Source organism: Miniopterus schreibersii, assembly GCF_964146895.1.
Source record: "Miniopterus schreibersii genome assembly, chromosome: 14".
Lineage (NCBI taxonomy): Eukaryota > Metazoa > Chordata > Mammalia > Chiroptera > Miniopteridae > Miniopterus > Miniopterus schreibersii.
In genome coordinates, this window is record NC_138114.1 from 48,265,544 (window position 1) to 48,281,007 (window position 15,464).

The 15,464-nt window shown below is 39.9% G+C and overlaps 1 protein-coding gene across 2 annotated transcripts in view; it reads left to right on the top strand.

Annotated features, from left to right (window-relative positions):
* The window catches only part of ATRNL1 (attractin like 1), a gene marked incomplete at its 5' end in the record, with an annotated part of 352,817 nt that overhangs the window by 185,439 nt on the left and 151,914 nt on the right, over positions 1-15,464 (top strand). For both annotated transcript variants that reach the window (XM_081158751.1, XM_081158750.1), the window contains one exon: positions 8,365-8,472. In XM_081158751.1, coding sequence (XP_081014877.1) covers positions 8,365-8,472 — 108 coding nt within the window. The remainder of the gene's footprint in view (positions 1-8,364; positions 8,473-15,464) is intronic.

Genomic DNA, 15,464 nt, shown 5'->3' on the forward strand with positions numbered 1-15,464 from the left:
ATCGAGTCTGTTATGACCATTGATTTTCTTACATTCTGATATTTGTGGTATAACACACCGTTCCAAGTACAGGTGAAAGCCAATTTATATCAATCATGAGTAATCTACACTGCTTTTAAATGGTTCTTCAGATTTAAAATATTAAAAGGATTGAAATTCGTTTTTAAAAATATTTATATCTTCTTTCGCAAAGGATTGAAAAAAAGTGACAGTACCTGTTACTCTATGGCACTGATTAGTCAATGGACGTCATAAGTACCTTCCAAATAGAGACTTAGAAAATTATAATTAGCAATGTCTTGTTTCACAAAGAAGCGTTTTACAAAAGAACCACTTTTGAGTTTCCCAACATTGACCTGAAAATGACTCCATTAGCTAATAGCAAAATAATCACATTTCCCTTAAAGGAAAGAAATATTTTTAAAATATTGATCAAGATGAAAATGCCAGATTTTGAGTCACTTATGTCTCCAGGAAGACTTAAGTACCTCTTGAAGAACTTCCAAATGACTGTCACAAACTACCTAACTGTTCAGCTTGCACTCCCTATCCCCTAAATGAAAAGGCTAAACGGATTATGTTGCATTTAGAATTTCTTAACCCAGAAGCTAGCATGCTATGGTTCAGAAATGAATCTTGAACTTTGTATGGATTCCCAGAATCAGGGAGGGAAAAAAAAACACCCACACCTTTCTTTAGTAAATTAATTCTTAAGGAGTGAGGGAGACACTACGGAAGAATTGATCTGAGTTTTATTGTCACGACAGCCTCCAGTCATAAATTCCTGACACACAAGCTGGGGTCGATGTGTCATTTCTATTGTAATCAGCTGCTTTTATATTTCCCCTCGTCAGGGTTGACTTAATCGTACTGTGCGCCTCTTGGATGTCAAAGCCATTACTTTGCTCTTTTTGAGAGCAGGGCGTGTGTTTCTCTTACAGCTTAGACCTCTAACTTGGGAAAGTAGTGTATCCACAGCCGGCCTGTGACTGTGACTGCTGTCGTAGATGGGGAAAACAGTTTTTTCAAGTGCAAGTTTCAGAACCTGAAAGTATCCAGCTTTCCAGTGGGCGCTTTGAGGAGTAATATATATTAAGCATCCATCCTGGGGATGGAGCTTTGGAATGACCTTTTCACTACCCATCCTTTTGTTCACTTTGATTTGCTCAGATAAATGACAACCACCTGGCCTTTTGTAGTAAAGAAGGTTACACACAAAATTGACCTTTTGATACTTATTGGGAGAGCTAGGTTCATTGTATTTGAGATGAACTGCTGTTGCTGTTTTCTGGGTTACGTCTTAAAATAACTGTATTTGGATGGCAAAGCCTATTTCTTTTGCCTGTTGGTTCCAAGCTGCTTTTTCCGTTACAGGAGTGGACCCTCTGAGTAATAAAAAAAAATTATGTTTTAAAAAAATGATTAATCTGATTCATTTGGGTCCTCTGGTGCCTGATGATTTAAATGTGTTATTTCAATTTCTCTTAACCTCAATGAAGCCAAAATTATCCTTCGCCCATTCCGCTCCTCGCCACCTTGCTTAGCAAGACTCAGCCTTTTCTCGGTTTCTTGAAAACTCTACGCTCAGACTTGCCTCTGCCCGAAATGTTCTTCTGTGGCTCCCTTTGTTTCATTTACCCAACATTCCGCTGTTCCCCTGCAGTTTCCGGCCTGTGTGTACTTAGGGCGGGCTGTGTGACAATTTCTGGAAAGTGACATATGTCACTTCTGGGCTGAGGCAGCGAGAAGTCCATGTAGGATTCACTAGTGTCTTTTCTGCACGTACATTCAAGGACTCCTTGGCTTGGGATGGCAGAGCCTCAGTTTTGCAGACTTGCCAGATGGGGAGTTACTGGACCTATAGAGTATTTTCTGTGATCAAGAAATAATACTTTACTGTGTTAAACGTCTGAGTTTGGGATGACTGAGTGTTCCAGGACTCGGGTCAACTGTCGTTTCTTCAGAGGTCTGTGACCGCTCAGGCACTTTCTCCCACTGTCTACCTTTCTCCCATCAATTTTATGTCTCCTGTAGTGATTTTTTTCTGTAATATTTTTATTTATTTATTTACATAATTATAGGTTGGACAGACAAGACTTCCATGTATTGTTAATTATGATTTTTAAGGGCCCAGGGTAGTCTTTAAAATTGGCAATAAGCATTTTATTTTTTAACTTTTTGCTATAATTTCAGTAAGCGCAAACAAAACAAAATGAAATATTGCCCTGCAGTGGTCTGTTGTACTTTCTATTGTTCGCCGGGAAGGATGGTCTTGTCTAAAGCAATTGCCAAGTGTCTGACTCTTCTAGATGAATCCATTCTGTGTGATTTCTTTCATCCGGAAATGAGATCATCTTTGGCAAAGTCTAAATCAGTGATGCCATCAATGTCAACAAAGAAGGGTTATGCATCCTAATTTTAATTTTAAGATTGCCTGAAGTAACCTTCCAAAAATTGTGCCATATCTTTACATACCTTCCGGTTTTGTCCACTAAGAAATAGGTAAGGCTTTGCTGTTTTTAAATCCAGGTGACATAAACACAGGAATACTTGGAATATTGTGGGTGTGGTTCCAGTTCACTGCAGTAAAGAGAGCGTTGCAATAAAAGGAATAAAGTGTTTGGTTCAGTGCGTATGAAAGTTGTTCTTACACTATACTGTAGACTGTTAAGTGTGCAATAGCATTGTGTCTAAAAAAACAACCTGCATACCTTAGTCAAAAATATTTTATTCCTAAAAATTCTAACCACCATTTGAGCCTTCAGTGAGTCATCTTTTGCTTTTGGAGGGTCTTGTCTCGATGTTGGTGGCTGATCAGGAGGCTGGTGGTTGCTGAAGGCTGGGGTGGCTGTGGGAATTTCTTAAAATAAGAGAACAGTAAAGCTTGCCTCATTGAACAGTGCTTTTGTAGCATGTGGTGCTGTTTGATAGCATTTTACCCTCAGTAAACCTTTTATAAAAATTGGAGTCAGTCCTCTTAAAACATGCCCCTGCTTTATCAGCTGAGTTTATGCACTGTTCTGAAGTTTTTGTTGTCATTTCAACAGTCTCCCCAGCATCTTCACCAGGACTCTATTCCATCTCAAGAAACCACTGTCTTCCTTACCCACGACAACTCTCCTGTTAAGGCCCCAGCCTGAGGTTGTCGCAGTTCAGTCCCCCCCCCAGGCTCCGCTTCCAGTCCCCTTTCTCTCCTGTTTCCACTGCATCTTCAGTGACTTCCCCCACTAAAGTCCCGAGCTCCTCGAGGTCACCCATGACGGTTCTTCCAAACCCCTGTTACCGTTGATGTTTTTACCCCTCCTCATGAGTCACAAATGTCCTTGCTGGCATCTAGACCGGCGAACCCTTTCCAGGGGGTTCTCAGCTCACTAGCCCAGGTCTGGAAAAAAGCAGTTGGAGCAACCCAATCAAAGATGTCATGACAAGCCACCCCCCTAAGGTGCCAACATCTTTACCTAGGAGAACCAGTTCAGCCTGGAAGACCAGAAGCAGTAGATTCCCAGTATTCCGAGTAAGAGCTTGAGGACTGTGCCTTGCAGATCTAGTTACATAAAATGACAGAATATCACACTTTCCTAATTAAATGACACTAAAACATATTGCCGCTTCTCTTTACTTCCTCACACCATCCTAACGCCAGAAGAACAAAGTGGATTGCTTACTTACATTGCTCTGTTAAATGTTTGTTAGTAAGAGATACGCTCCTTTTCCTGAAATGTTGCTTAATTTCTATCTAATTCAAACACTTCATTTTATATTGTAAACTCAAGAGTAACAATCATTTTGATTGCTCCTTTTAGACCTTTCCAAAAACTTAGGAATATAATTTTTATTAGAAATATGAATGCGTTTTGATGACTTTATGGTGATATTTTTCATAATCTTCTCAGTGTTGCAATAAAGTAGAGGCGGAGCAACATGAAACTTGATGTTGATTTGAAATATAGATCCACAAAGTTGTCCCATTCTAAAAAATCAATATCCACTTCCTTGGGAGCATCAGACATAAATTCTAAAATAATAAAGGGCATGTCATAGTTTTAAAGGCTAACTCATAATTAAAATCACTTTTTTCATAACTTGTCTTCACTCACATTCAGACGATACAGAGTTTTATACTTTAATCCACTCATTCATTGTTCATCTATCAAATACCGTTGACTACCAACTAAGTGCTTTAGGGAATTAAACAAAACAAAACAAAGAAAAACAGATGTATGCATTAAAGAAGACTTCAGAAGTGCATGAAGATATAAAGAGAGTGTGTCATACTAATCTAATACATAATTCATAAGAAAGATGGTCACTTCAAGCTTGGGGTGGGTGGAAGGACTTTTGGAGGTGGGGGAAAGACAGAGAACCGAGGCCGGAGGGAGGAGATAGGAAGACGGTTGGGGACAGTGAATTACTATTTTGTTGTATGTGTTTTAGGGTTGTTACCCTAAAGTCTATTAGAGAGATGTTGGTGTGTCTTTAGGTGGCTGGGAATTTGCTAGTATGAACTCTGGAGAATGCTACAATATTTGAAGAAGTAATGTTGAGTGGAAGAATTAGCACACTGGATAGAATTAACGAGTATCCTTGGTTGCCGTATTTCAACATGGATGTTTATATTATTTCTAATTTCATGATTTGTTTTGTAAGAGATTCGAATAGTAAAACAGTTATGGACAACAGACGCGATACTGAGAACACCTCTTTACTTTCAAAGTTTTCTTCACAGTGGAGTTTATGGCAGCGTGACTGGTTTATTTTTCTGTTGAATAACTGGCAGTAGCAGATTAGCTATGAAGCACATCATCTGTTACATGGCTTCTTGTGGACGTACAAAATGTTAGGCTGGCTTTTATGTAAAAATCATAATCACAAAATAAATTATTTTTGGAAGTTCCCAAGAACGTAGGGCAGCCCTGCACCCTCCTGATTTTCACGTTGAGTTTTTACCAGTCTTAGCTGCAGTTGGCAGAAAGCACTTCCAAGCCTTAATTTATTTTACCGCAATCATGACATTTTCCAACTGTCACACGAATTTGCAACATTTGTTAAAAGGGAGACTAGTAGAGTGAAATGTGCCACTGGTGCCGAAGGAAATGGGCCTGCGGTAATTAGGGTGCCATCTCGAAAGACAAAATGAGCGCTTGAAGTTTGACATCACAGTTGCACCAGTGAACAGTTCCTGAGAGCAATCCAAGTGCATTCTCTCTTTATTCCCAACCTGGTATTATTGTTACTTCCTTTTTATAGAGAGAAAATAAGCGTTAGAAAGGCCTAAAAGGTAATTTGGTTGTGGTCCAGTGGGTAGTGGGTGGAGAAACTGGGAGAAATCCTCTGAGGTGTAGGTGTAGGTGTGGGCCATGTTAACATCCCCACTTTATAGACGGGAAAATTGAGGCCTCAAGACATCTCAATAATTTGGTTAAGCTGAAACAGCTAATAAGTGTAAAAACTGGTATTCAAACACAGGTCTTTCTAAATCAAGTGTAGCTATGTCACCTGTCAGTATTTATACTGAATTTTGGCAAAATTTAAGTCGTAAGCCTGCTGTTTACCTCTTCTTTGTTTGACAGAGGGAGGGGCAAAAACGGGGAAGTGATGCGTACCGATAGTAACCGGCAGGAGGGAGGACAGTGGTTGAGGATACTGAGGGCCAGACATTAGTAGCAAATACTATTGTCCCATTATATTATTTTAGGCCATCACCTCAAAGCAAGAGGGTTTTAGGAGGAAGTGACTTCCCCTTCCTAAATGTCACAGTCAGAACAGTTACATTAATTTCCCAAAGTCAGTGTGATTCAGCCCGTCAGCCAGCGCCCTCGAACCGGCCCTCTGCTCAGTACCCTGGAGTAAGTTCATTTGGCGAATTCCCTGTTCGTGACCTTCACTGTATGCTACCTTCTGCCCCAATTATTTTTTTACATCCTTAGTGTTGAAAGTATTACAGATATCCCTCTTTTCCCCCCCATTGACCCCCTCGACCCTCCCAGGCCTTTATTTTGCCATGTCTTGTTTACAAACTATAGCATTGGGTCTGGGGCAAGAACATTGTTTTTTCGTCTTCTTTGCAAAGAGCACTGTAGGAGGCATTCAATTCTTAAAAAGTGATGGAAACTCAAAGCTCAGAAGACAGACTGGACTCTTTAAAGATACTTTTGTATTTACTAATAAATAAAAAGATCAAAAAAATATGACTGTCACTGATTTTTCTTTATTGTGAATGTTAGGGTCACAATAATATATAATATATTTTATTCCAGAAAACTGTATTCTTTGTCAAAGATAGTACATTTGGAATATTTATAGATTTATATTATAGTTTGTGGTATTGACTGATTCATTAATTATATTTTTAGACCTTTTGGGTGTAGGGGAAAGGTAAGATGAGGAAACAGAAGTTGTTCGTTTTGTTAAAAATCATATAATTATATGAGTTACCATTTGTAAGCTGAGGACAACTAGTATTAATAAAGAAACTTTTTAATACAAATGTTAGAAAATTGTGTTCAAACCTAAGCTATAATTTACAGTTTTCTCAAGGCTATTTGCATATTACTATAGGAAATTTGCTTTGTATATTTGTATGTGTGTATGTGTGTATGTGTGTTTTCACCAAAAAGCATGGTGTCTTTTATACCTGGTGTTCCTTGGCATCTGAAGTAACATTATGTTTGCATTCGGCATAGACACAATATTCAGATCAACTGGCCACTCCTATGGAGAGAGGCACAAACAAGATTCTACTTGCTAGCAGCTGTATTTTTAATATAATTTTGAGTTTATATTAAAGCAAATAATTTGGTGGCTTAGATCACATTTATGTTTACTTTAAATGTTTTAGTATGTCTTCATTCTAATACACGTATATTTATATATATTTATTTTAAGAAAAACTATTACTCCATAATAGTTGTATTATTTCTATCCCATATTGGCACGTGGATGTTCTCTTCTTAAAAATAACAAAGCAAGGCCTTCAATTATATTTTAGCGGCACATTTCATGAACGGCGTCCCTGCTGGATCACAAGTGTAGAACAGAACGTTAAATAATCAGCTGCCATCGGGTGTTGGCTTGTGTTCCTTCATCATCTAAATGGGAATTTTATGAATGATGCATCTCAGGGCTCTATACATGTACAAAGCCCAGTCGTTAACGTTTTAAGTTAATGCCAGTGAATTAAAAAAATCCCAGTGATTAATGAAGCCGTTCATTGTGTTCAAGGAGTTTGCCTTTCTTCAAAGATACAATTTTCTTCTCATTTGAAAGGGTACTTAATTGCATTGCTCACCCACTTTTAATATTTAACAATAATTGTATTAGCTGTATAGAATGAGAAGGGCAAGATTTGCAATATCTAGTGCCAGTCGTTGGTTTTTTCTGATCATGACTTAATGAATATGGTAATTAGAAGGAGAGGCAGAAATATAAATGAGCTTGGGAGCTGGTTGGCACTTGCTAGTCCGTCGGTGTTAGCTTGGCCCAGGCCCGGAATAGGCACAAGGGCAATGAAACAGATATCTGGGGCTGAAGCCCTGGCACAAAACTTTTGCAGTGTACTAATCATTCCTCATTTTAAATCGTGAACATAGAGGCTTTAGTAAAGTTGTAGATGCTGCCAATAACAATTGCTGGTTCCTTAGCAATGGACAGGGGATCTTGATGACTTAAAAGGCTTAGTCTTGGAAGGTATATGTTCCTTTCATCTTGATTAGTGCATTTGACAAGTTTTCATTAACTTTTCTTAAACGTGTTTACCATCACTTGCTTTCAGCCAAGACAAAAGCGCGAGTTAGAGTGGGAAAACGTGGCATAGCCGTTATCATAATAGCAGCTCTTACTTAAGTAGCACCTCTCAGGGGAAGTTTTCAAAATGCTTTTGAGTACATTTCATTAGACCTGTGGGATGGAGGTCAAGGAGTTCTTCCCAGGCACCATACACTTCAATCCTCTATGGCAACATTACACAGGCCACGGAGAGGAACCAATTTTCATTTTTAGTGAACTAGACATGGATATGTATATTAGATGATTTCTAAATTTTGAGTGACATTGTTAAAAATAGAACCAGCTAGCCCGGCTGGCGTGGCTCAGCAGTTGAACATTAACCTAGGATCCAGGAGGTCGCAGGTTCGATTCCTGGTCAGGGCACATGCCTGGGTTGCGGGCTCGATCCCCAGCAGGGACCGTGCAGGAGGCAGCCGATCAATGACTCTCTCATCATTGATGTTTCTCTCTCTCTCCCCCCGCCTCTCCCTTCCTTTCTCTGAAATCAATAAAGACATATTAAAAAAAGAAAAGAACCAGATATTGTATTTATTGTGTTTTAAACCTATTTTAAAACAAATCATTTTTAACTCTCTCCAGCAACTGCTACGAGAACGACAGCAGATGGCCAGCCGTCCCTTTGCTTCTGTGGATGTCGCCCTGGAAGTAGGAGCCGAGCAAGCAGACATTCTGCGAGGGCCATTAGAGGTAGGAACAGTGGTGCTGAGAGGGGGCCGCCGTGATTTGCATATTTATATCGCTTCTCTAATCTGCATCTGCTCCCGAAGCCAAACAGAGTCTGATTATCTGGAGTTGACAAGAGTCAGCTACATATATTATGCCATTTTCAAGGCACATGGTTTTAATAGGATGACATGAGCTGTAACAAAAGCCACTGGAGAATCTATTAGCCCAGGCAAGAGTGACAGACTGCTCACCTGGCAGCCTTTCCCTGACAAATAGGAGCTAAAGGAACTTAAGATACAGGTCTGATGGAAGAAACAGAGCACCTATAGTTAGTCCTTGGAGTGCCCAGTGCCCCTCAATTAAGGATTCATATCTGTATTAACAAAGTTGACTATAAAAGGTAGGTGGAGATGAGTTGCATTTTAATTACATAGTATAGTTCCATTTTTGAATGTTGAGAATTGTATAATACAGTGAGTATTTTTATTTGTGGCAATGACAGTGTTAGTGTCTTTCATTGCAAATGCAGAGGTAAAGATGGTGAAGCAGAAATCATTATGTGCAAGTAAATGTGGTACTAGAGTCCCGAAGTAATGCATGAAGTGGTTTTTGAAAAGAATAATCCCCAAAGAGGGAAAATCCACACATTACAATTAGTGACTAATCAAAGCAGTACTTGTATGTTTATTATTTTTGTACTCATATTTTATGTATAGTAAGATGTTTAAATAGGAAGATTAAGAAACGCTATAGAGTGGAAATACTTTATTCCCTTTTATAAAAATGCCCTCATGGGACTCATTTCATGTTGCTATTTTGATATTTTGCTTTTCTCCAAGGAAAGTAAAAATATAAAAATAGACTCCTTCAAAAACGTAGGTACAAATATAATTGACACATGGGCGCTGTACAAAGGCCAGTATTTGGAGGACAGTTTCCTATGAATTTTTTTAGCTTCTGTGTTCTTGATTTTTTACTACTGTAGAGGACAGATTTGCCAAAGCAGCTGAGGACATTAGGAAGCGTACGTGTCTGTCCCCCATTAAGGGGGAGGAATGAGAAAGGCAGAATGCTGAAGTGAAAGTTACGCAGGTGCTTTCACTTCCTTTTGACCCCTTTTCCAAGGAACATTAGTAAAACTCCTTTAACAAAACCTGGACCATTTGAACACAACTTCTCTTTTTCTCCCTTGTCTGTTTCAAACATGCTCAAATACTGATAAAACCCAAGATACTGCTAACGAGAAAAAGCAATGTCACAAATACATGCAGAGGCCCAGGAGGGAGGGGAGTCGTCGAAGAACTAGAAAAACTCACAAACGTGAGGCACAAACGTGGTCCACACATGTATATGCCACATATATGTATATGTCAGACTATATGTAACATGCATATTATATTTATTATATTCTATTTTAGTTGCTGATGTCCACTTAGAAAGAGGAACTCTTGATTCTGTTCCTACAGGTGATTTAGGGGTTGGAGGTGAGGAAGCTGCCTGTAGTGTATAATCTGGTGACCGTCACTACTGCTCACTTGCCACAGGTGTCCCTTTGACTATAGAGACTTCCTAGGACCCCCTTTCCAAGCATTATTCTTGTCAGATGGTAGCCTGTCTCTGATGTAGTTGCCAGATCAGCAGTTAGGTGGGGAGAAGTAAGTGCTGAGGCGTTGTCCAGCCTTTGATGTGTCCATAAGTAATTGTGTATTACTCTACACCAAAATGTCCAAGTCAGTGAAGTAACCGTGTTCCTAAAAATTTGGGGGTATAAATGAATTATATTTTTTAATGAATGAGAATTATTACATCTTTATAGAACATTTGTGTAAAATCGTAGGTTTCAAAACCCCTGTGAATGAAAAAAGTTTATAGTATGAATAATCACCCTCGAAATTATCTCTTAGCAAGTTGGAATCATTGTATTTCCTCTATTTAGTGACAAATTAAAATACATGTAATACAGACACTTGGTCTGTAAATTTATATACAAACACTATTTACTGGTTTTAAACTTACCTTAAAAAGAGAATTATTGTTGTAGTAATTGGGTGACCTATATAGTATATATTTATCATTTTTCCATAAATGATCAATAATTATCATGTTATTGATAATTTGTGGTAACTGTTGAACAGATTTTAATGGACCATTTCCTGTGTCTCAGGCTCTGTTCTAAACACTTGGGAAGCACCAGGGAACATCATAAAGAATACCTTCCCCATGGAGTCTATTTTCTAGCCGGAGAAAGTTACTGATTTAATGTGTTAGAAGGGGACAGTGCAATGAAAACAAGGAAATAAAGCAGGAAAGGGTTTGGGAGTGCTTTGTGGAAATGGGGGAGCTGTGCTGTATTGAATAGGGTGGTCATTGGGGTGACCTCACTGAAGAGGTGAGATTTGAGCAGGTCTTGAAAGAGGTGAACGCGTTAACCAGGCTGCAGTTTCCCAAGGAAAGAGTGTTTTGGGCTAAGGGAATAGCTGGCACCGGGACCCTAACACGAGGCCGCCTGGCAAGTCCAAGTTCACCGAACCGCAGGCAAGGGGAGGGGAGGGCGGGGCACAGGTGGGCAGGTGATACAGGGCCTCATAAACCCTTGAGAAGACTTGGACCTTCCGTTCTGGATGAAGAGGGGAGGCCCTGGCAGGGTTTTGAGAGAGTGGCGTGTTCTGTTTCTAAAAGCAGCGCTCTGCCTTTCGGTTTGAGAAGAGTCTGAAGGGAGATGCTTCCTGTGGTTCCCCGAGGAGCGGACATGGAGGCACGGGTTCACTCGAGCTTGCAGAGTGCGCTGTAAGGGAAGCGGAGCGGCGAGGAGGAGCTGGAAGGCAGCCAGCGGGAGCTCACTCCCACTGGGGAAGCTCCGGGGCTCAGGGTAAAACCCGTCGGGCTGCTGATGCCAGGGGCGAGGCAGCCAGTGCCGCACTTACTCCCCAGCTCCCGCCAGTCTCTGGTTGAGGTCGGATTCCTAGGAGACTAGAGGAAGCCCTCAAGCGGAGAAATGTAGGCTTCAGCCTTGGGCACCAGAAGGGACACTGGTTGGTAACTGAGGGTGGAGGGAGTCATCCTGCAGTTTCCACTGCTGGGGACAAAGATCGAAGCAGCAGGACATCAGGAGGCTGCTGTGGAACCCAGGCAAGAGACAGTGGTGGCAAGGCCAGCCCGACAGAAGTGAGGAGAAGTGGTCAGATTCTGGACTATATTCTTGAGGTTATTATGCGTATAATGCTCTCATTTTAAAAGTCTCTGCAGTGACTTTATGTTTGTAAGGTCCAAATAGAAAAACAGAAAACGATTTTCTCTGTTTAACTGGCACTGTAATCGCTCTAGAAGTTCCGATGCTCTTGTATTTGTTCATTGAAGTACATAATTTATGCACTGAGATGCACAATTCTCTCTTAATATGTTATACCCTCTCAAACAACAAAATAGGTGCTTTTCTTAAGTGACTGATAGAAGCCATGAGACACGGAGGCAAAGGCAACTAGCGCCCCTGAAGTGACTTCGATCGGCTGGGCTTGTGAGAACTGGTGTCACACTAAAAGTATCGCCTGCAGTTTGCTAACAAACAACTTAATCTATAACCCTTTAGGTTGAATTGATGATGATGTTAAAAATGTACATTTTTATTCATGTTTCTTTGGGAGGAATAGTGGTGTGTACTACTGCTGGGGAGGAAGTAGGGAAGGGAGTTGGCAGTTCCAGAAACTTCGTTTGAATCCTTTAATGTCATTGACATTAAAGGGTTATTATTCTTTGTTTCTGTTCTTATTTGTAATTATTTTTAGCCAATTTTTCTTACCCTGCTACTTATAATACTGAACTTGGAAACCGCTTCAACAGCCAATAATGAAGGATTTGTTAATTTATTACATGTGACACAGTGGTATATACATTATGATCTGATTTTTGTTAAACATAGGGAAGGAGCTGGTCTAACAAGTTGTTAATAAGAGTTGTATCTAGGTGGGTGATATATATGGGTTATTGGTTTTGCATATCTCTGTGGTCCTCTGCACTGCTGTGGTTTTTTTAAAAAAAAAACACAAAGAAACAGTAGAAGTAACAATAAAGTGAAAGTATAAAATGTGGATTATTGTCCCCCACATTTTAAACCCTTATACTGACTGCATGTATTGGGGTTCCAAATTCTGCTAGTTGTTCAGAATGAGTGCTCCAGTCATCATTTCCTCTTAGGAAACTCTTGTGCATATTTTACATGTTTTGGACTTTCCTGTTACCCTTTGAACCCACCATAATTAATTTATTCACATTTCAGCTTTTGAACATTGGGGTGTGTTCTGCAAGCTCAGTACTTAGGTGTTCATCAGGCGTGCACCAGGGAGAGTTTTCCAGGCAGCAGTCATGAGGAGTTACGGGGCAAGGTCAGGAGCTTGAACTTGATCTTGGCATGGCAACGGTTGAAATGTTTGAATTGAAGACACCATCCATTTAAATTGAGCTTAAGATACCGTGGTGGTTGTTTTTTTTGAAATTCATTTATATACACTCTCTCAATTTCATTGGAGCGGTAGGTCAGTCTTGTAAAATAGGCAACGCAGGTTTTGCTTTTCCTGAGCAGTATGAGGAAGCAGAGGCTCTTTGAGCTTAAGACCTTCCTTCCAGATGCCACCTTCAGTCACGAGCAGAGCGAGAGCCAGGTTCTGAATCTCAGGTTGGCCCCAGTTTCCCTCTCTTTCTTCAAACGTGCTGAGTTTAGTTCAAGTAGCGAATACATCTTAGGCCCTGATGTATCTGTGGAATACTTTTTTCAGGTGAATCTGTTCATAAGCAGAGTTCCTTGAAGTTCACATAGCGCTCTCCGACTCCAGGCGCCAGAGGCTCCTGGCTAACTCAGAGGCCAGCCCCGCACACTGTGAGACCCCTCTCGCCCAGGGTGACAGGTGCATTGTTGGAGGGAGGCCAGATGCGGCGAGCCCCCTGCAGGCTCCGAGCCTGCTGCCCCCCCTCGGAGCAGAGGCCTGGGCCCTGCCCCTGGCACAGCCGGGGCTCCCCCCCCCCGGGCCCCCCAGCCTCGCGGACCCCAGGCCCATTGGCTGCCCTGAGCCGCCTACTATGGACTTGCCCCTGGGTTTCTTACTTTTCAGAGCATTAGAGCTGTCTTATAATAGTTGATGTTTTAATTAATTGATTAACATTTACCATTAATATTCTGATTATATAAATAATAAATCCTCACTGTAGAAAAAATAATACAGAAATCATTAAAATTAAAGTCTTCCCGCCAGGCCAGGCGTGGCTCAGCGGTTGAGTGTCGACCTAGGATCCAGGCGATTGGGGTTCGATTCCCGGTCAGGGCACTTGCCCGGGTTGCGGGCTCGATCAATGACTCTCATCATTGATGTTTCTGTCTCTCTCTCTCCCACTCCTTCCCTCTCTCTGAAATCAATAAAGATATATATATATATATAAAAAGTCTTCCATAATTCCACTACCCATAAATACTTGCTGCTGGAACTTTTATTTCCTTCCAGTAACATTTCCCTTTTGTATACGCGTAATTTTAGAAAATCAAGAGTACCTTCCCTATGCGATTTCACATTCTGTCTTTTTTCAAGAAGTTTGATTTTGAAATGCCATGTTAATTATTTTTGTAATATAACAATTTGTTTACTTTATTATCAATTAGCTTGATGCTAATTTCACACTACTATAAATAAGACAATCATTCATTTTCTATACCTAACGCTCAAGCCTGACCTATAAAAGGGAAATTGCTAGGTCAAAAATTATGACACCTTATGGATCTTGAGCTATATTGCTTATTTACTTTCCAGAAATGTCCTTATTAATACTAACTTTAAGAGTTTGAGAATTCCTGTTTTCCTGCAGCTTTGTCAGAAATCATTTTTAAAACACTTCAGCTAATTTGATACATGAAATGTTATCTTCTCTAAATCAGATTTCTTATTAGTAGTGAAATGGAATATTTTCATATTCTTTAAGCATTTCTGTTTCTCCCAGTTCCTCTAATGATCATTATGCTCTGGTCGTCTTCTGCTTTAATAGCATTTACTGATAGTAATTTGATTACACCAGAAATTCTTTATTAGTTACAGAAAGTTTAAAAATGACAAAATAGCTTGTTTAATATATTTCTTCATCTTTCCTTTGGAACAGCTTTGCTTCTTATTTATAAATCCCATACATGAAGCATCTGTAAGTTTTCTTTTATAAACATTTTCCCTTCTGGATAGCGCTATTAAAATTTTACATTTTTTCTATTATTTTATTAATCAGGCTGCCTTAATAATATTTTCAGACATTACCTTTGTTTTCTATTTATCCTGAGTTTTCTATTATTTTGCCTTCTTTGCTGCCCTTCTCTTGAACTGAAGATTTAAAAAAATAAGTATTCCCTTTTTTTAAGTGATTTGCATGTTATATGCTCTATTTCTCCTCTTTTAGTGATTATTCTTAAAACTTTAATATGCGTAGTTTAAACTGAAATTAATGAACATTTCTACCTCTTTCCAAACAACCTAAGAACCTATACCTTGTTTCCAACTTGCCTATCATAGTTGTCTTATTTGTAGTTCGGTGAGTTTTGTCACAACTTGAATGAAACATTATTGGCCGTTGTTGTTTTGCGTGATCAGCACGTGTTTAAATTGTCCTAAATATGTACTATTCCCTTTGGTCATTGCGCTTTGCATTCAGAGCTTCCTCCTGACATAAGTTTCCATCTTCCTGTCATTTATCTTTAGAAATTCCTTTTGAGCATGTCTTTTGATAATAAACTTGCCTTACTGGCTGCTCAGGCCCCCTCTTCGGTCTTGCCCCGTCCTCGGAGCAGTCCCTTGTTGCCTCCGGTCTAAGCAGCGTTTTGAAAATGTGCTTTATCGAGCATCTAGTTATGCTGCATCGGGAGAGCCAGGCTCACGCATTTTGTTTGTGTGGATGTAGTTCTGGCTTTTGGTTTTCATGCTCACACTGAGAAATCTTCTGACAGTGTGGCGGTCATTTCTTTGTAGCTCATCTATCTTTTCTTCCCAACA